A 21,211-nucleotide genomic window follows, 5' to 3' on the forward strand; every position below is an offset into this window, starting at 1 on the left:
GAATCTCTGGAACGGTCCAGACCACCGGTAGTCTAGGCTTAAAGTGAGGAAGCTCCTCCTTCCCTCTTCCTCTGTCTCTTTTCTGCCTTATTCTTCCGCACCCATCAGGATAGGGTTTCTCACACTTACTCCATTTGAAACCCCTCTCCATCTGAGAAACTTGTGCAGATCCCTGGGTCCAAGGCCTACAAAAGAACACTACAAATAAAAAATATGGACACTAACTCACAAATTTGTCTTAAAACAACTTTTGGTGTACTTACTTATAATTTGCCATTTAAAATGGTGAGTATTAATGGCCCACTTGATAAAATCTAGAATCATCTGAGAAATCAGACTTGGAGCCCGAAAGGGATAACGCTAAAGGATGGTAAAACCCGTTTGTTGTGGGAGGTGCCAGGATGCCAGTGGGTCAAGAGGATGGGCAGACTGGGAAGCCACACAGGAAGACTAGAGCAACAATGAGGGGTGGCTGTGGCTAGGAGGCTGAGGCCCACAAGGACATATGAGCAGCCGTGGTTCTCCAGAGAGAGTGGGAGGGACAGTGGGCCCTGTGTGGCGACATGAGGCCATTCTCTCCCTGCCTTATCTCCTCTGCTTCCTCCCACACCATTCCCCACGTTTCTCTGGGTTCCTGTGCCTTGGGAGAAATACACTGTGGGCTTCAGGTCCCACGTGGAGCTGTTTGAACTAGGGGGCTCTGCAGTTCTCCTTGCCCCTGAGGAACCTTGTTTCTGTAAGAAAAGGCCTATCTGGGGGCACACTTGGGATGATACAATGGACAAAACTGGGGGGAGAGGAGGAGACAGCTGTCTGGTGGATTGGCTGACAGACTGGGGGAGACTTCTTAAGGAAGGCTGCAGACAGTCGCACTCAGCTTTGTATTTTCAACAGTAACTAACTGCGGGCCAGAGACTGGGTTGACGGCGATGTGTGTGTGGGCTCATGCTTGTGATCAGAGTGATTGGGAGGGTGAGGCAGGAGGATTGTGAGTATGAGGCTATTAGATGGTAGAAAGGGGGCAACAGGGAGGGAAAAGAAGAGGGTGGGGAGACAAGAAAAGAAGAGAAGAAAGAGCTCACACCACCACTACACCAAGGACGAGAGAGGGAGTATCTTGCACCTCAACTTGAATTTAGGCCAGTTTGGCAACAGAATACTCTTTCTTTTTCTTCTTCCCTTTTTTTCCAGACAGAAGCTTGGTAAATTGCCTAAGCCGGTCTGCAATTTACTCTGTCGTAGCCCACTTGCGGCCTTTCTGGGATTTCAGGTGTGTGTCACCAGACTGAAAGAACACTTCCGCTTCTGTGGAACAGCAGACCCCGTCTCCTGCAGGAGTGAGAGGCTGACACCTACTGAAATACATCTCTGTTAGACAAAAATGACCTGGGAAAGGATTTTAAAACTTCTTCTTTATTAAAAAAGAAAAGACATTTTTTTTCTCGAGTTTTAAGAACTTCTCTAATGCATTAAAAAATTTCCCGCCACTTAGCACTTCTTTCTTGAGCCCTTCACCCCTGCTCCTGTACAGTCTGGCTCCAAGACCCAGAGAAAGAACCCCTTCACCTTGCGCTCAGGAGTTAGAGGTTCGAGCACGAAGGAAGGTAGGTTACTGGTCAAAAGGAGAAGTTCATTTGCACAAAAAATATAAATTGTAGAGGATGAGACCAGCACATACACGTATGGATTGATCTACAATCCATATAAAAAAAAATAAGACCCAAACTGTCATTTTTACATTTGTAATATTATACAAAATAATATATATTTTAAAACAACACACACCCACCTGCACACTCGCACACACAGACATGCACACAGACACACACAAGGTGCTAGTGGCCCCTCTGCGCTTCTCTTTGTGGGGTCAGGCGTGTCAGTAGGCGAAAATGACGTGGTAGGTGACCTGGTGGCCATTGTCCCAGGCATAGAGGAGGCGGTCCTTCGGGTTGTAGTCTATCTGGGTGGTGTAGGAATACTCGTTCTCAAACAGCAGCCTGGGAACAATCTGCGTGTTGGTGTGGGTGTCAAAAGCATAGGAGATGTTGGCGTTCCGCTGGTTATAGCTGTCCACGGCATACAGCACCCCACAGATGACGAAGCAGTTGCCATAGAAATTCCTCCTGAGCCCGGTGCGCCAGGTGGTCTCCTTCTGTGTGCTCAGGTCCACGGCATTGAGCTTGCTCAGGACAATGACCTCCTGGCTGAAGCCTTCGTCATCCAGAGCGGGATAAATGAGCCACAGGCCATTCTCATCCACAGCAAAGTCCACGTCCGAGTGGCCCTGCCACCGCCAGGGTGTGGTCTCCTCATAGGCCACGTCGTGGAGCATGGCCCAGGCAGCTACGTAGCGCTGCTTCAGGTCATACTTGATGATGTTTCGAGTGAAGGCCCGGTTGTAGTAGAAGGCACCGTTGTACACCACGTGACCCGTGCCAATCCAGCTGTACGGAAGCTTGTAGGAATTGCTCCAGCGACCTGTGGTGGCAAGATGGTGGGAAGCTTTAGGGAAGCGCGGCCTGGGATGGACCAGCTATGGACTGGGGTCTGTACTAGGGTTTGTGTCTTGGCGCTACCGCTCTCCAGTGCCGAATGGCGTATTGCTGACCGTTCTCACCCAGCCTCCTCAGCTGTCACACAGCAACAGCAATCCCAAGGGTCCCATGCTCATCTCTCTGACTGAGATTTGTAAACTGTTGAGGGCCAAGGGGAAGAGAGGGTGTTTTCTATCCTAGCTCAAGGTCTTCCATATCCCAGGAGCTGGGAAGGTGAGGGGCAAAGCCAAGAGGGCAGAGAGAGGGAGAGAGAGAGTCAAAGAGACAACCACCCTGCCAGGAAATGCCCTTTTCCGGTCTATAGAGGATGCCCTGCTTCTTGCATACCCTCTCTATGCCATAATGAGAAGAGGGGAAATGTGGCTGGGAGGCACTACCACATCAGAGCTGAGCCACAAACCTTGTTTGAAGTTCTCCAGATTTCGGAACTCCACCAGTGTGTTGCCATAGTAATAGTTGGTTACATAAATCCTGTCATCCTTGGTTAGGGGGTCCTTCATCCAGGCCCCTTCATTCCGTCCATAGGTGTTCTGGGTGGTGGGCCCCGTGATTGTGGAGAGGGTGTCCTTGCACCTTCCTAATGGAGGAGAGATGGCGGAAGGGTTAAAGTGATCTAAAGATGGCCTCCCTGCTCCTTCAGGTCTGCTGCTCCCTCCAGCTGTCCTCTTGGCAGCCTCTGTGTTCCCGAGGAACCAGGCATCTCAGCATCATCTGATGGTCCTCCCAGTGTGTAGTCGTCTACATTCTCTCCCACAGAGCTACCCACAGTCGTCATGGTGGGCCACGGTGATGCCACCCTGTCTCTGTCTTTGTGATCCTATTCTTTAACAGGCAAAGAAATGAAGCCATTTTTTGGATAATATACCATCTCTCAGAAAGCCATTCTGTCCTGTTCTGTTAATCCCTGCTACCATTGTACCAAAAACATACGTCTATTACAGGACACACCTGTGCCTGTGTGAGTGTACATGTTTTAGTTAGCGGGGATTGAACACAGGGTTTCATGCACGCTAGGTAAGGACTCTGCCGCTGGGTAGTCACCAGGCCAGGGTGTGCCTTCTCTACATGCACCCCCCTCCTTCCTCTACATCCACCCCAACAAGAGCATACACACTAAGGGCTGTGGCTTTTACTGTGTTCTCAGAACTCAGAACACCAAGCATCTGGCACACCACAGGCGCCAGTAGATGGTCGGATACTTGGGAACAGAGAGAAGTGTGAAAAGAAATGACTCCGACAAGCATAGTCAGGAGCCCACATCTGTGCCCAGCAGCCCAGGGAGGATCTCACTGGACAGTGGGCAATCATGTCCCCAGGGAATTGTTATTAAGTTCACAATCTAATCCTCACCAGCAGCAGGCTGTCTGAAATTCCTGCTGGGGAGTTGGATGGACAGAGCACCTATCAGCTTTTGTTGTGTCCTCCCTCCCTTTTAAGGCTCCGGTCTTCCTCGGTGGAGCAGGAATTCAGCAGGACCCCTCCAAGTGGCCTTGGAGTAGCCCAGTATCCAGCAAAGGTCCTTACAGGTCACTAGAACTATTTAGGACTCTAGAGTAAATTCTAAACATGAAATGCTTGCTATGTGACATTACGGAATATCGGCTTGAATGAAACTGAAGTCACATGCAACTCCTAGAGCACGCACTCATCTACCCCTGTCTGCGTAGGCTCTGGGGAAAGAGCATAAACGAAGAATCAGATTCCTCAGGGCCCCCTAACCATGGGCATCAGCAGACACCATCCTCCCTGCCATCAAGACCAGTGGCCCTGGTGAATGATAGTGGTGAGATGATTGGCTCTGCCCACTTGGGACAAAAATAAGATAGGGCAAAACTAATTCTGGATTCAGGGTTCTCTAAGTTCCAGGAGACCCCATTCCAGTCTGTTGCATGAAATCTGTGTTCCAGTGATCTAAGGCAGGAGGAATGCAAGGCTCACGGCTAGCAGGGTGGGAAAGGGCAGTTGTGCCTTGGCCCCGGCTCCAGGGCAGACATTGGGTAGAACTGGGTTGAACAGTGTTTTCCAGGCCGGCCTCACAGGAAGCTGCAGACGGTTGGCTTTAGGCATCTCCGAGTGGGGTTTATCAGGTTCAACTCTGACAGAGTGGGGAGAGACGCTGTCTCCATTTGACAAACAGCAGAAACCACCCACCAGCCTCATTCCCTCAGGTCTGAGCTCATTTGTTCAAGACAATAAAACAGAAGTCTCCAGCCGGGCCTGGCAGCGGTCGGATGGAAAATATCTCATTTCCTGGCGTTAAGCGGGACCGTGACTGCCAGTGGAGAAGCCACACTCCTCCGCACCGAGGTGAGCCCTCTCGTGCCATCTCCAGGCCTGCACTCATGCACCTCCTTCCTTGACCAATTCTCTGCCAGCCATGCCCTGAAGCCCACAAATGCCATGTGAAAGAAGGTGTTACTGTCACAGTTGCTCCAGCCATGCCCATCTCTCACCACACATTAAGTTGCCAACGGCTCTGGAAGCCAAGATGGATTCTTCATTTCCTGGGGACAACCAAACACTGGTAGGGTCCCATCTCAGCCTTGAGGTGTTCAGTGGCAGGGCCTTAAAGTAGGACTGTCAATATGCCTGGCCTTGGAGCCAATGGCCTCCATTTTGGCCCTGCCACTAACTCCAATGTCTATGTTGCCCCCATGATGGCATAGAGCCTTGACTTTTTCACAGCTCACAGCGAAAGCACCTGGAGAATCCACCCTGACAAGAGAGGGCCAGCAAAGTGACTGCCCTGGGACTGTTAGTGGTAACTGTTGCCTTAGGAGAGTATAGACTCGCCTGGGTGACGAGCCTCTGGGCATGCCACTGGGGGATTACAGTGATTGTATGGAAGTGGGACGTCTTGCCCCCAGTGCGCCACACCTTGCAGACATTACTCTCTGCTTCCTGACTGCAGATGTGTGATAGTCAGCTTCTTTGAGCTCTTGCTGCCTTGGTTTCCCCTCCATAAAAGGGACCTTGGACTGTAAGCTGAAATAAACCCCTTCTCCGTTAAGCTGCTTTTGTTGGAGTACTCTATTACAGCAACTTAAAAAGAAATAAACCAAGACAGGCCTTCCGAGATGTCCGTGCTCTAACTCTTCAGGCTCATGGACGTGACCTTCTGTGGCAAAAAGGACTTGGTGTGACTGGATCAAGAATCTTGAGATTGTCAGGGATTATCTAAGGGGTTCCTAAAGCATCACAACTGCCCACACACCAGTGAAGCAGGAAACGGGCTACGGAAGAGGAGGAGCAATGTGATGATGGAAACACAGACCCGGCTGATGTGGCCACAGGCCACGGAACGCTGGCACCAAGTGGATGCTGGAAAAATCAGGCATGGGTTCTCCCCTGGAGGATCTGGAAGGAACTAGACTTCTGACACCAAGAATTTAGTCCTCTAAAACTCATTTGAGACGACTAGCCTACAGAGAAAAAAATGCTAAAGAAAAAAAATGTCTATTGGCTTTAGCCAGGAGGCTGATGGCAAATTGGTAGGGTGGGAATGGATACAGATGAGGTCAGCTTCTGGAGCAAGGGGAGGTGTCTCTGCTCCTAGAGGAAGAGGGAGGAATCCCAGCCTGCAGCTGTGCAGTGCTGATACCTGGGTCCTCGGGACAAATTTCCCCATGTCGCTGGGTTGTAGAAAACCCTACAGAATGGATGAATGGATGAATCCATGCAGGAAGGTAGGACCGATGACTTCAGAACCTTTGAAGACAGGATCCCGGGGAGTTAGGAGACTGCTAGGCCCAGGCATGTCACCATGCTCTGAGTCTGGGACAGTTCTTGTGATTGTTAATACGGCCAGTTTGGGGGGAACAATAATCATGGGGAAGACAAGCCTTGGGCAAGCTTGTGGGGGGGATTACGGGACCATCACCTTAACTGTGAGCAGAATTGTTCTGTGGGCTGGGGTCCTAGGCCAAATAAAAAGGAGGAGGCGAGCTAAACAGTATCCATCACCCCCTGCTTTCTGACTGTCAATTCAAAGTGACCAACTGTCTCAAGATCCGGCCATCATTACTCCCACTTCCCCATGATGGACTGCACCCTCGAATGTGAGCCAGAATAAACCCTCCTTTCCTTAAGTTTGCTTCTTATCAAGTATTTTGTGACAGCAATGAAGCAAATCACTAATACAGTCTCAACGCTCCCATCCACGGGCACAAACCATCGGCCTTAGCAAGAAGGCAAGAGGTAGCAGGTGCTTCCCGGGCCCTTGTGGAGGAGAGCTCTATCTGTGCCCCTCTTGGTCTTCCTCGGAGCAGGGTTACCATGGATGATGGTGGCAGACACAACCATCCACTGAGCACTTTAAACGAGCTGCTCATCCAGTCCTTCAAGGCAGACAGCCCTGACTACAAAGCTTACCAGGAATGAGGGGAAGACTCCCTCCCGCTTCGGTATATACGCCTGCTTGCATGTCATATCTTAGATGATGAGAGCAGCAAACTTACGTCCCCTGTCCCACCGCCAGCTCGAAGGAGTGCTTCTCTGCAAGGTACTCCTTCATCCCACGGGGTGTTCCCTTTACCACACCTACGTGCTTTTGGCCTCTCCCTACCTGCCGCCTTACATGCTTGCCACTGCCCCTCAGGGATGTCCCAGTCCAGTCAAGCTTCTCTTCGGGCCAGACACTGAGGGCCATCTGCGGCACCCCCACCCATCCCAGGAGGTGGTACAGGCCCCTGTCTCACCATCCCCATCCCCCCTATGTAACTTCTCAGCCCCCATTCCCCTCCCAGGTGTTTCATTTGCTCCCATCAGCTCCTACCGAAGACACAGAGCCCAGTCTGGGACTCCAACATGGTGCATCCCATGGCCTACCTGACATCTGTCCCTGGTGTCCTTCTGCCTCCTCACACCTGGTTACTGACAAGTGTCCTCACTTGTTTCCCTCATTCGCATTCTACTCCGCCTGGATTTCCTGGCACAGTGCAATGCCCACTAACCAAGTCAGAAGCTGGGGTAATCCTGACATCTCCTCCTCCCGTGCTGTTTTAAGTGGTCTGTGAGTTGCGTCCATTCTCTCTCCTCCTCACCTCCTGGCCCTTCCCCTCCGCCACAGACTTCATGTAGATCTCACTGCCACTGGCATGGCTCATGCCGGTGACACCAGCTCTCTTGCTGACTCACCTCCTTCCAGTCTGCCCACGACCTTATATAAGAGCTGATTTCCCATAATATACATCTGCTTAAGACCTTAGTAACTGGCCATCTCTAACTACCATGTGAAGCCTTCAAGTCCCCATCATACATCACAGTTTTCCAGCATTGCTATTCTTACTTCGCCTTCTTTTTATTTACTATTATTATTAGTAGTAGTAGTAGTTTTTTTAACAGGGATTGACAAAATGTTTATTATCATTTTTATAATCCTTGTCATCATTTTGATAATTCTTGGTTTATCTCTTTTTTTATTATTTTTTTTCAAAGTTTATTAAATTATGAAAGTTTCCATTTCCGCCCCTCCTCCCAACACCCTCCCACTCCCCCCCTCCCCCTCCTCCTCCCTCTCCTATTCTTAGTTTTTTCAAGACAGGGTTTCTCTGTGTAGCCCTGACTGTCACTGTCCTGGAACTTATTCTGTAGACCAGGCTGGCCTTGAACTCACAGAGATCCGTCTGCCTCTGCCTCCCGAGTGCTGGGATTAAAGGCTTGTGCCATCACCTCAAGGAACCATTCTTACTTCTTAACATCTCTCTTTTGACTCAGCTGCTTCTAGGCAGCAAGCAGACACTAAAATGAGCCCGCCAGGCTGAGCACACGACAATCTCTGTGGCAGATCTCCACAGAACAGCAACTGAACAGGGAACTGAACAGCAAATGACCCAAAGGCATTCAAACGTAAGAACACACATAGAAAAAGACACCTCAGAATGAACTCAGTCCTAAGATTGCTGGCCAGAGGTCTCTCACCTTTTTCTAGTTGCTTATGCCAGGCTGCCTGATGGGGGCCATGCCCAGGGATGTCTTGAGGAGCCTTTGGCCTGTGCAGGAACATAGGGTTCTTGCTCGGAGGGTTTGTTCCATGTTAATGTTCTGAAGCTGCCATTTTGAAATCCTTAAGGTGTGGTGATTTGAGTGGAAGGCATCTCCCAGAGGCATGTGTATTGTTCGGAGAAGTTTTGGAACCTTTAGGAGGTCCAGATTTTCTGGAAGAAGTATGTCACTGGCAGCAGGCTTTAAGAATTGCTCACTTTCTGTGAAACCTCCCTGCTTTCCATGGATGGAGAGAAAATGTGAGCAGCCAGCTCCCTGCTCCTGTTGCATGCTGTCATGTCTTCCCAGGCATTAGGGACTCCGGCCCTCTGGAACTGTAAGCCAAAACCCACTCTTTCTTCCTTATATTGTTTGTGGTCATAATGTCTTATCATAGTAACAGAAAGATAACTAATATGAATGTGTAGCAATTTATCCTATGTCAGTTTATACTGGAACACCCACGTTGTCTTTCCCTCCCCTGACAAGCCTGGTTCTTTCTGTCCTCTGCTGTGGGTGTTTCTCTGTCCTGTGACCCTGGGGGAGCCCCATCACAGTGGTCTCTGACGTGTCTGATGCTTGCTGTTACTTCAGAGAAGTTTGTTACCCTGGCTGCCAGCTTCCTCTCTTGGTCAGCCCCATTAAGGGAATGACCATGCCTCACTCATTCTGGATCCCCATGACCTGCAACTGAGGGGTGTAGCTTTAAGTACAAGAGGATTTATCCTCCTTGAGGGCCTCAGACTTTTATCTGTATACATCTAAGGAACAACTTTACTTTATAGACATATTTATAGGGCCTGTGTTAGGAGACCGTCTATTTCCCTGTGAGTTGAGGATTGGGATAGAGGAGTTACCAGACTTTTGTCTGTAGCCTGTGACAGAGAGCCGTCTGTCCTGTACAGAGTCTTGGGGCCATGGAGGCACTGAAAATCACAGTCCCAGGCTACAACAGCATCCTTCTCCCTGAGTGTCCCTGCAGCGGCCTCCCTGACCTGAGAGGCAGGCAGGCCCAGCCCCTCACAGCACTGCCAGAGTGGTTGGCCAAGCCCTGGGGTTTCTCAGGCTCTGTGCTCTGTGGGGGAGACATTCTTTACAGATCATGATAGAGTCAGACCAACGCAGGCTGGTGTTGTCATAGGCTTGTCCTTTGTGTCCTTCCCTCCCCCGCCACTGCCCCTAACTGGCCCCTTCAAAGAATCACATCAGGACTTGGCACTGATAACGTCTAGGAATCTGCAGAGCTGTGGCCATTTAGCCCAAGCATTCTGGTTCCCTCCAACAACTGGAGCTGCTGAGCAAAGGCAGTGAGTTCCTGGGTCCTCAGTCTCTCCTGAGGCCAGGCTGCTGCTTGACATTACCAGGAATTCCCCTCTCCCTATCTTAGAGCTACACTACAGCGTCCAGAAAAACAATCCCCATTTACCTGTGCTAGAAAATTTCCTGAGATTTAAGCTTCCTTGAGCATAGTGTTGGCTATCTTAGGCCATCACAAAACCAGGTCTAGAAACCTGGGGTAAAATATTCCCCTTAGAGGCTGGGGATGTAGCTCGCATGCGTGAAGCCCTGGGTTCTATCCTGGGTACTACATAAACCCTGGTGTGGTGAGACACTCCTATAATTCCAAAAGTCAAAAAGTATTTGGAGGACCAGAAAGTGAAGGTTGAGGCTAACCTAGGCTACACTGCCTTTAAAACCACGTGGGAAGGTCAGACAAGGTAGCGAACACTTTTATTCCCAGCATTTAGGAGGCAGAGGCAGGAAGATCTCTCTAAGTTGTTCAAGTCCAGCCTGAGCGACATAGCAAATTTCAGGACATTCCAGAACAGTGGCAAAACCCTGTCTCAAAAGCAAAACAAATCTAAACAAATAATCTTAGCACTTGGGAAGCTGAGGCAAAAAAAAAAAAGTGACCTGGAAGCCAAATTTTCTTTTGTTTTGTTTTGTTTTGTTTTAGGGAAAGAAAAGAGAAAAGAAATACATCTTCAACTGTGCAAAAAATCAAAACTGCCACCCCCCAAAAAACCCCAAATAAATGATAAAACAAAATAGCAGTCCACCTTGCCAACAGCAACTTAGTGGCCTGTACCTCTTCAAGCCAAATGACTTTTATTTAGCTGGTGACTGGAAGATATCAACACATCATGTTCTTGCTTAGCCAGGCACAGAAAGTCAGGAGTTTGCAGAGAAGATCCTAGGAACAGAACCTTATCCACACTAACAGCAGCCAGTGGGAGGCACTGGTCAGCAGAGTAGAAATGACTACCCAAAGGGCAGAAAGAATTTGAGAGCCAGAGGATGGGGAGGACAGACATAAAACACTGCCATCCAGATACCGCATGACCCATGCAACCATGAACACACAGCCTCTGTGAACACAGCCCTTCAAAATTCCATCTCTGATAGAGGAGGTGTCCACGAGGTCCCGCCTTTCCCTGAAGAGCTGTTGGCTGCTAATGGTTGAGGGAGGGAAATTAGTCAGGAAGAAGGGGTTGAGAGAAGAGGAGGGGATAACGGGAGGTAGTAATAAGAGAGGGTGAATATAATCATAATGCATTGTATATATATGTGAAACTATCAAAAAATGAAGGGAAAACAATTCCTTCCCTGGACCACTTCCTTGTCCTATTCTTGGCATCTGAACAAGGCACTGCATCCATCACTGTACAAGTTTTTTTTTCTGGTTAGATAGAAGAGGCAGGAATCCCAGTGCTTTTGAAACAACATCCCTGCCAGGGTCTACAAGACTCAGTCCAGGCAAACAGAATATTGAGCACCAAGAGAATGTGTCCCCAATATCCAGCTCCTGTCATCAGGTAAAGGTTTGTGAACCTCATCTGTAGGCTGTCTTCACGGTGAGTTTTTCAGCTGCCAGAGGGCTCAGAGGGTGAAACAGTTAAAGGAACTTCCCTTCCCACCCAAGGGTTCCAGGAAGCTGAAGGGTAGAGTATGGAGCCAAGGGAGCTGGAAAGGTGAAGGGTCTTAGGGCTATGGTTACAGGGTAACCCTCATATGACAGTTATCCATGCAGTGGGAATAAAAATAAGAGAAAAAGAAGGTAAGAGAGGGGAAGGGCAGAGAAGGAGAGAGGAGGGGGAGGAGGGAAGGGGAAGAGAAGGGATGAGAAGGGTAAGGAGGAGAGGAATGGAAAGAAGAGGACAGGAAAGGGGAGGAGAGGAAAGGAAAGGCTGAAGAGATGGTTAGGAAAGCACAAATATGAGGACTGGGGTTCAGGTCCCCAGAATCACTTAAAAGTCAGGGTAGTGTGTGGGTTGCCTATAGTCCCAGTGTTCGGGAAGCAGAGACAGGATTCCAGGGGCAAGCTGGCCAGCAAGACTCACCAGACTCCAAAGCTCTAGGTTTAGTGAGAGACCCTAGCTCAACAAATAACATGGAGTGCTATCAAGGAAGATACCTCATGTCAGCTTAGGACTGCCACACATATGTGTATACACACCCATAAGCACATGTAAGCACATACACACAGCTCACATAGAGAGAGACACAGACACACACAGACATGAAGGAGGAGACAGAGAGATGGAGGGAGAGAAATGGAGGGAGGGAGAAGAAAGAGAGAGAGAGAGAACAAAACAAAACACTTTCTCCTCTAGTACTATCTCTGCCACCTAAGAGCTGCCTTCTTGGTGAACCTGCCTGAGACTGTGCCCTGAGATCCTAACCTTACTACCTGTTTGAATGAGAATGGTCCCCATTGACTCTTATGTCTGAATTCCTTACCCCCAGTTGGTGGAACTGTTTGGGAAGGATTAGGAGGTGTGGCTTTGTTAGAGGAAGTGTGTCACTAGAGCAGGCATTTAGAGTTTAGAAAACTTTTGCCATTCCCAATGTTCCTTCTCTCTCTGCTTCCTGCCTGAACATGCAGATGTGAGTTCTCAGCTGTCCCTGCTACCACGCCTTCACTTCAGCATTGTAGATTCTAACCCTCTGAAACCAAAAGCCCAGTTAAATGCTGTCTTTTATAAGTTTCCTTGATCATGGTGTTTTGTCATAGCAAAATAAAAGTAATTAGGACACGACCTGTCCCCTGCTCCCGCTCTGTCATTTTTCCGAGACTTTCCCCCAATTAGCATGTTTTGCTATAGTGCAGTCTTTTAAGTTTCCTCAGAAAAACCACAGAACATCATGAAAGAAAATGCAGTCAGCAAATTGCTCACTTCATTAGAGACTCAAAGGAAGGTCAGGCTTTGTCAAGATCACTTTGCTGCCAGTTACAGGGACAGGAAAGAAGGTACAGTGCCAGATGTGTGGCCTTTGGTGGGTGCCTCCTGTACTACTTTGCTCTTGGAACTAGTACTATATGCTGAAGAGGGACCGGGAACAAGGTTACCCACAGGGCTGGAAGCTGGGAAGAAGGGAATGACGACAATGAGACAGACCTTGCCCTCTGCTAATGCAAATGGATTTCCCAAATATTTGACAGACCTGCCACTCAACAGCATCACCCCATCACTCAACAGTGTCTTCCTAACACTCAACAGCATCACCCCATCATTCAACAGTGTCTTCCTAACACTCAACAGCATCACCCCATCACTCAACAGTGTCTTCCTAACACTCAACGGCATCACCCCATCACTCAATAGTGTCTCCCTGACACTCAACAGCGTCACCCCACCACTCAATAGTGTCACCCCGCTACTTAACAGCATCACCCGCCATTTAACAGCATCACTGAACAAATGCTGACTTAATAAACTGTTAGTCTAGGGTAAAAAACAAACACTTTAATCTCAGTTTTTAACTTAGGGTCTAGTTATATAGGCCAAGTTGGCTTCAAACCGGAGCTCCTCCTGTATTGGCTTGCTGAGTCCTGGGATTTCAAATTCACACCACCATACCCAGGTAGTCAGCTACTTCCTGTGACTATTTCTATTTGTCATCCCAACCCCCTGCTCCCTGGTTTCCTTATTCTCAGAGTCATCCTGTGGCCATGGAGCTCTCCGAACAAAAGGCCTGTCTTCCCCTTGCTTCTAGAATGTACCTTGAACCATTGGACCTGCCAGTCTGAAGGCTCTCTTTTTCTGTCTTCATATAACACTCCTATTCATTCTTTAAAACCCAATTCAAATGTCAACTCCCTTTAAAAATCCTTGCCAGCCTTCCCAGCAGCCAGCACAGTGCCCAGCTGCTGGGTGGGGCCATCTCTGGGCAGGTGGTCCTGGGTTCTATAAAAAAGCAGGCTGAGCAAGCCATGATCAGCAAGCCAATAAGCAATGCTGCTCCATGGCCTCTGCTTCAGTTCCTGCCTTCACATTCTTGCCTTAAGTTCCTGCCTTGGCTTCCCTAATGACGAACCAAAGAAACCCTTTCTCCTTGGGTTGCTTTTGGTCATGATGTTTTATCCCAGCAACCATTAATCAAGAAAATGCCCGAGAGACTCGCCTACAGGCCAATATTATGGAGGCATTTTCCTCAGTTGGGATTCCCTCTTCCCAAATGACTCCAGTTTATATCAAGTTGCCATAAACTAACCAACAACCCGGCTCTACTTTGCCATGACTCTGGGACCACTGCCAATAAGAATCCTCTGCTGGTTCATGGTCTGGTAACCTTGCTGTGGTAAATTTTGCTGATGGACACTTCAGTATCCATCACAAACTCACTGGATCAATTGATGTTTGGAAAACTCATCCATGGCAGTGAGGTCTTCATTTTATTCATTCATATGTACTTTAGAAAGGAGATTACTAATTTTGTCACTGACACATTCAGATACATTAACACTTCAGAAATGTCCAAACTGCAGCCCATGGATAAAGACGGTCAAAATTACAGTCCTATATAAAATTGCAAACTTAATTAAAATATAAGATATTTTTGTAGGTTTTGTTTTGTTTTCTGATTACTCATTTGTTTCTTTCTTTGTAACTCTGTAGCAGAGTTCTTCAGTATTCTGCAGGTGACAATGTCATGTTACATCAAAAGGTAACATGCTGCTGGATGTGAAAATTAATTGCCGGCCAGAGGCAGACCCTCACTGGCCTTTCTTGTGTTGCTTTGGAAGAGCTGATAGTGAGACCCAGAGCCTCGCTCATGCAAGTCCAGTGCTCTGCTGCAGCTAGAGGCCTAGCTTCCCAGTCCCTGTTCTCTACACCATTCTCTACCTTTTACCAAACTGACCAGAGGAGATCCAGTGCAGGGGTGAAGACTCACCTATGACATTCCGGATGTCATCTTCTTCCTCGGGGCTCAGGACAGGGCCAGCAGAAGTTGCTTCCTGCCCTGTAGTCTCCTCTTCCTCGGGCAGGTCTGTCCCAGCTGTGTCAGGCAACCCTGGGACCAAGTGTGCTTCTTCCACAAATGTGTCCTCAGGAACCATTGCTGGAGCAATGGAGGCTGGAGGTGGTGGGATGACTGTGTGGGCCACGGTGGTGGGTGGGACTTCAGTAGAAGGCATCGCCCCTGTAGGTTCTGGAAACACTGTGCTACTTTGCGTGGTTGCCAAGGGCTGTCCAGCTGAGGCCTGGTCAGGATCAGCAAGGCGGGCTGCTGAGGCAGAGGCCTGGACTGAGGACAAGGATGTGGCCTGGACGCTTGCCTCAGTTGTTACAGCAGCACCGTGGCGGGTAGTTGCTGGCCTCCGGGTGGCACTTGCCAATAGGTCTTCATGTCTCAGGAGCTGATCTTCAATCAGCAAGTCCACACCAGTGTCGCCACTGAAAAGCTCATCATCTGTGGAACAAACACAAGACTCATTTGTGGCCTGGGGCAAGGAACAATCCGGTCAAGAATGGGGGGGGGTGGCAACTGGCAGGTGAATGGGGTTCCTTGCTGCAAGGTGGTAGTGATCTTGGAGAGGGAGTGCAGGCAAAATTTCACCTTATCACTTTTATTTTCTTTTTGACAATTGAACCTGTCAAATGTTGACTAGGCCTCGTACATGTTATACAAGTCCTCTAGTTGAGGTCTATCCCAAACCCTCCTGGCTGGGGACTTAGAAGATGGCCAGGAACATGGGTAGAAGGGCAGTGTCTCTCCTTGGGAGTCTCTGAACAAACTGCTGCTATTCTCACCCCAGCTTTGTGGGGCACTGGGGAGCAGCAATCAAGAACTATGAACCTGGACAGCTCACATTGCAATGCTAGCACTTGGGAAGGTGTGTCAGGAGGGTTGTGAGTTCACGGATAGCCTGGGATACACAGCCAGTTGGAGGCCAGCCTGGAAAACAATGTCTAAAAATAATTTTAAAGGAAGAAAGAAAGAAAATTTTAAAAAAAAGGCCTAAAACCTCACAGGGATGAATAGAGTGGCCAGAGAAGCCTCACTGAGATGGATAGGGAGCCATCCTGGAGAGGGTAACACAGTAAGCCAAGTAGTGTGGGGGAGGTGATGGGAGGATTCCAGGTGGAAAAGACTCTGATGAGAAGCCCTGGCCTGAACAAGCCTGTTGAGGCTGAGGACCGCTGAGGTAGCCAGTGTGGACAGAGCAGAGGGTGTGAGCGGGAGGTAAGGAGAGGAAAATGGAGTTCGGGCCACAGGCAGCTTGGCGTCCCTGTAGAATTGAGTTTTTATTCTGGGTGACATGGATGAAGCTAAAGGGTTCTGAGCAGAAAAGACGAGGGAAGCAAAGATTCATTAGAGGGGACAAGGGCTCTAGGTGCTAGAAAATTAGCCAGAAAGTTAGATTTCAGCTGTTCACTGAGAGCACCAGGAGGTAAGAGGAACCGCAAGTGACAGGCAAGGAGAAGGCATCCCAGGGGCTGGACGGGAAGCAGGATTTGGAGAGAGCTCCCGCAGTCAGTAACAAAACACAGCTAAAGCAGGCAAGATAACTCCGCAGCTTCAGGCTGAGAATAAAGCAGCAGACGAAAGAACAGGCTGAAGCAGGGAGGCAGCTAGGGAGGCTGCTTCCAAATCCCAGCTGAGGAAAAGAGCTGGCTCAGGGAGGGGGAATAGTGGCTTCCTGGGAGCTTTGGGCAAGGACAAGAAAGATGACAGCAGATGTGGAGACAACACAGAACTAGGTTCATCTATTCCTTATGAAAAGGCAGGAAGGTTGAAAGTGGATGGGGGCAGGTGCTGGACACTCAGCAAGCTGGAGGACCCTGGAGAGGAGCAGATGGCAGAGCCTACCAAGTGTCTCCAAGGAAGTCATTCTGTCCTGGCCTTGGTTTCTCCATCTGCAAACAAGGACTGGACAAGCGGATGCAGAAGTCCCTCCAGCTCATCTATCCTTTGCCATGGTGTCTTCTAAAACCCGGAAAACTTAAATGACCCGCCCAAGGCTTCTCAGCAAACACCTAGGTAACTGAACACTGTGCTATAGACAGTGTGTGGAGCCCCATCTCTACAGGATCCAAATGGCCATTTCCTCCTTGCCCTGCCTCTGGGGCCGCCCCGCTGACCCGCACTCACGCTGCTCTTCAATGTCATTGTCCTCCTCGGAGACCTTGGCTTTATAGTAGGTGATTCCCCTGATGACGGTGGGCTTGGAGGCCAGCCGACCCCTCAGGTACACCTCTCTCTGCAGGGGCTGCTGTGGCTTCGTCACTGCAGGGGGAGCCAGTGGCTGTGTCCTCAGGAGTTCGATGGAGTTGATCTGCTGTGACACGGTCTCCTCCTGCAGAAACCGTTCTTCATACTGTTCCTCAGAGGGGACAAAATGAAAGGACAAGTCACTCACTGGTCAGGGAGATGGGACAGGACGGACAGTACTGGAGCAGAGGCAGGTGGATCTCTGTGAGTTCAAGGCCAGCTTGGTTTACAGAGCAAGTTTTAGGACCACCAGGGCTATACAGAGAAACCCTGTCTCGAAAAAATGAACAAACGACAAAAGAATCAAGCTTACTTTTTTTCACGGCCATTCACGGATTAAGAAATTAAGGCACAGGACTGGTGTGGTAATGCATGTCTTTAATTCTAGCACTTTGGAGGCAGAGGTAGGTGGATCTCTGAATCCGAGGCTGGCCTAGAAGACTTCTCCAATGCTCAATTCTCAAGGGAAATAAGACTGCACTTCCATGACAGGGCTTCCCTCAGATGCTTTCCATGGGTGCCAACTTAAGGAAGCTGCCGCTTCTCTAGACTGTGAGAATATGAAGGAGAGGAGGCCATCCCACGTTCTCACTTCCTCAGTCAGATGTTCCTTAATATCTACTAAAGTTCTGAATCATAATAATCCCAAGGAACCGCCTCCATTTATGATTGGCATTTGATTTTGTCAAGTGACATGAAGCCTGAAGATAAGCATCCTGGAGTTTGGGAAATCCCGAGGACACTATGAGAATGTCACCTGGATGGCATTGGCTGTGTTGAAAAATTACCTTGCCCTTCAGAGAGCCTTTGCCACACACTGGCCTCCTGAGTCTGTTGTGTGACAGTATCGCTATAGCCTCCCCAGGCAGGACAATCACCCACTTGGTGAGCAAAGAACTGTGGGTGCAAGATTTGTATTGGCTGGACTCAAAGTCAGGGCCACCTTGCAGGCGACTCCAGCTCTCAGGAGTAGTTGATCGTGAGTGTGGGAGCACGGGGCCAACCCTGCTCTCCTGAGGATGCCAGTGGCTGAGGAAAGAGGTAGCGTTCTGTGGTCACCAACGCTATCAACCTCCTCCTTGATCAGAGGAGAGGGGTAAGGTTCCTTAAACCTTGAACTTCCAGGGCTTGGGAGGAAGGCCTTAATAGAGACAGCGCCCAGGTCAGGGTACAGTAGGGCTGTATTCACTCCTTATTAGCTCCAGAGGTCCAGCCATCATGACAACACCCCATCACTGTATGCAGAGGGGGCAAACCAGGCTTCTGTTCTGACCTTTAAATTCAGCCTGGAGAAAACCTGGCATGCTCCCTTCCTACTACAGCTCACGACTGTACTTGTTTTCCCATGACGAAAGTTTTGCCAAATGGTGCAACAGATACGGCAGACCCTAAATAAGTGTGTCTCCCTGGCACATAGTGGTGACGGGCAGCTGGAAGGCTGTGTACACATCTTTGCCAGTCTCCCTTCACTGGGGTCAAAGAACTGCCCAGGAGAACACAAAGCATGCTAGGATGTCCGCTGTGCCCTGGGCAGCTTCCGCCCTCCATGCCAATTCCCTGGGTCTCCCTCAAACCTCTGCTCCTGTGAGGTAACCTCTACCAGAGGAATAGGGACGTCGGTTTGCTGGTCATGCCACTTTAGTGAGCACCTATTATGGCCAAACCACATTTATCATTTTTAATCCTCACAAAAATGGAGCAATGTAATGTTACCAATATTTCACCAATGAGAAAACATTTAGTAACTTAGTTGAAAAATCACTCAGGGAAGTGGCTGAGGAGGATACAAATGAAGTCACGCAATCGTCAAGTAGGCCTTGCTGTTACTTCCTGCACCTATGTTCTTTCTTACATTAAGACACACTGGTTGTAACCGCAACACTACTTGCTTGCCATTCAAAAAGTGGCTCGCATCCTCTTGTCCCTAGGGCTGTGGCCTGGCAACTTCCCAGCAGACGTGGAAGATGTTTCATTTCCTAGTGGAAAGAACTGCCTGTGAGGCTGACAGGCAGCCCCTGCCGCAGCCCCTACCTCAAATGTCCAGGGGCGTCTAATTGATGGCCCTGGTTTCCCTCTGGGTTACAGAAGCTAGCTGTCATTCCTTTGTGGCAAACCTCAGGAACTGTCCTTAGTTCCAGGATCTCCGAAAAGGGCAGGGACGGCAGTTCTTTGTCCCAACCAAGGATATGGAGCAAGACGGTGGACAGCCTTTGCCAGACAACATATAATTTCCTTGGATTCACTGGCGACAAGTTGAAGTGGGTGGCAGCTGCCCCCACCATGCTCTGATTGCCTCTTTCTGTTCATCCAAGAGTCTGCCAAATGACTTCAGCTCCTGGCATCTGGTGTGTCTACTCCTACTCTGCCACTCACCCTAGCCTCTGAGCCCCTCCGCCAAACTTCTAGTCAAGGCCCATGTTGGAAGACCACCGTACAAAAACATCGCTTGCCATCCTAAGAACTGCCTGACACTACCTGCAAAAACCAAAAATCAACAGCCAAACCATTTCCCCTGCTGCAGCATGGTGCTCACCAAAGACACAGGGCTGCATGCACAGGGAGACGATGAGTCGACCTGTGGGCCTCCTACACTACCGGCCTGGCTAGGTGGGTTGTGCTAACTTTAGCACTGTGCACTGTGGGGACTTAAGGAAGGATGCGGACTTTGCTGAGCAAGGAGGAAAGGAGTTTGATGTGTTTGATTTGGTTTGCAGTTTGCCCTCAGGAAATCTGAGCTGGGTTCCTGAACATACCACAGAATGTGTCATCAAAACAACAGACGGAATTCTCCAGCGTAGCTGGCTGACTGGGAAGCTGGAAGCAGAAGGCAAGGAGTACTGGCCGCACTGGAGACTGAGATGAGGGGCACAGGATCCAAGTGGGGAGTAAGTGCCCTCAAGTCTCTGTCTGGTTCCCCAAATCTTCTGGCTTTGGGGTTATGATCTTGGGTTCTCTCAGGGGTGACCCACCAGGCAGGCTAAACACATGTTTAGTGGCCAGTGTGTCAGGGATACTCAAACATGAGAAAAATTATTTCTGAAGAAATATAATGTTTCAAAAACATAAAAAGCCAGATAATTATTACCCTTCCTCGTTTTTATAGCATAGAATCGCTTTTGACTTACATCTTGGGGAAGTCCACACACCATACTTTTCCAGTGCTTGTGGCCTCAAAGTCCTGATCTCTCATTTTGCCTTCAGAACATATGTGCCCCAAAGTTCCCAGACCCACCAGGTATGCCTGCTTGGCCCCACTACAGTGAGTTTCTTTACCCAAGCATTCTGGGCCTGTAATCTGGGAATGTAGTTTGCTTTGCATAGTGCTTATCTTGCACAAAGTCCTGGGTTCAGTTCTTAGCACCTCAAAGACCAGGCATGGTGGTCTACAGATTCTGTAACCCTAGCATCTGGGAGGTGGAGGCAGGAGGATCAGGAGTTCAAGACCATCTTTGGCAACATAGCAAGTTTGAGGCTAGCCTAGGTTAGCCTAGGCTAACCAACAACCAACCAAAGGAAAAAAGAATCCTGAGTCCACATACACAACCTTTCTTCCTTTCTATCCAAATTCACAATGACCCAGGCAACAGAGTCCCACAAAACAATGTGGCCTGTCACAGTTTGGATCTTAAGCCACCCCCAAATGGGTCCATGTATTGACCCATACATGGTCTTGGGCCCATTGTTTTGTGAGGTGGCACAAATTTTAAGACATAGGGCCTAAGCCAGATGGTGGTGGTATACACCTTTAATCCCAGCACTCGGGAGGCAGAGGCAGGTGGATCTCTGTGAGTTCGAGGCCAACCTGGTCTACAAGAGCTAGTTCCAGGACAGGCACCAAAACCTAGTCTTGAAAAAAAAAAAAGACATAGCCTAGTGGGACAAGTCAGATGAAGACTCTAACCCCTTTCCATGCCTCCTTTGCTTCCCTACATGCTGGGGTGACTGGCGGGGCTTTACAGCTGAGTAGAAGGGACAGAGTTTGAAACGCTCTGCTGCTGCTTTCCAACTACTCCAAGATCTATGTCCGTCTGTAAAATGGGGTACTGACCTGTGTCTGGCCTGCTTTCCAGAACTTCTGTGATGACCACACAGTGATGACAGTGGCTAAACAAGTCCCTTATAAGCAGGAGGACCATATTGTCTCCAAGCTGAGACATTTCTGAGAGGAAAAAATG

The 21,211-nt window shown here is 49.2% G+C and overlaps 1 protein-coding gene across 2 annotated transcripts in view; it reads right to left on the reverse strand.

The window, feature by feature from the left end:
* Positions 1–1,394: 1,394 nt before the first annotated feature.
* The window catches only part of Olfml2b (olfactomedin like 2B), a 37,371-nt gene continuing 17,554 nt past the window's right edge, over positions 1,395–21,211 (reverse strand). Inside the window, exons 5-8 of one of the 2 annotated variants that reach the window (XM_048452733.3) lie at positions 16,917–17,148; positions 14,715–15,233; positions 2,956–3,132; positions 1,395–2,478 (exon numbers count right to left, since the gene is read on the reverse strand). In XM_048452733.3, coding sequence (XP_048308690.3) covers positions 1,877–2,478; positions 2,956–3,132; positions 14,715–15,233; positions 16,917–17,148 — 1,530 coding nt within the window. In that variant the 3' untranslated portion in view covers positions 1,395–1,876. The remainder of the gene's footprint in view (positions 2,479–2,955; positions 3,133–14,714; positions 15,234–16,916; positions 17,149–21,211) is intronic. The other variant, XM_048452742.3, reaches the window with a different exon arrangement.

This window comes from Myodes glareolus, chromosome 5, assembly GCF_982192425.1.
Source record: "Myodes glareolus chromosome 5, mMyoGla1.1, whole genome shotgun sequence".
NCBI classification, from domain to species: domain Eukaryota; kingdom Metazoa; phylum Chordata; class Mammalia; order Rodentia; family Cricetidae; genus Myodes; species Myodes glareolus.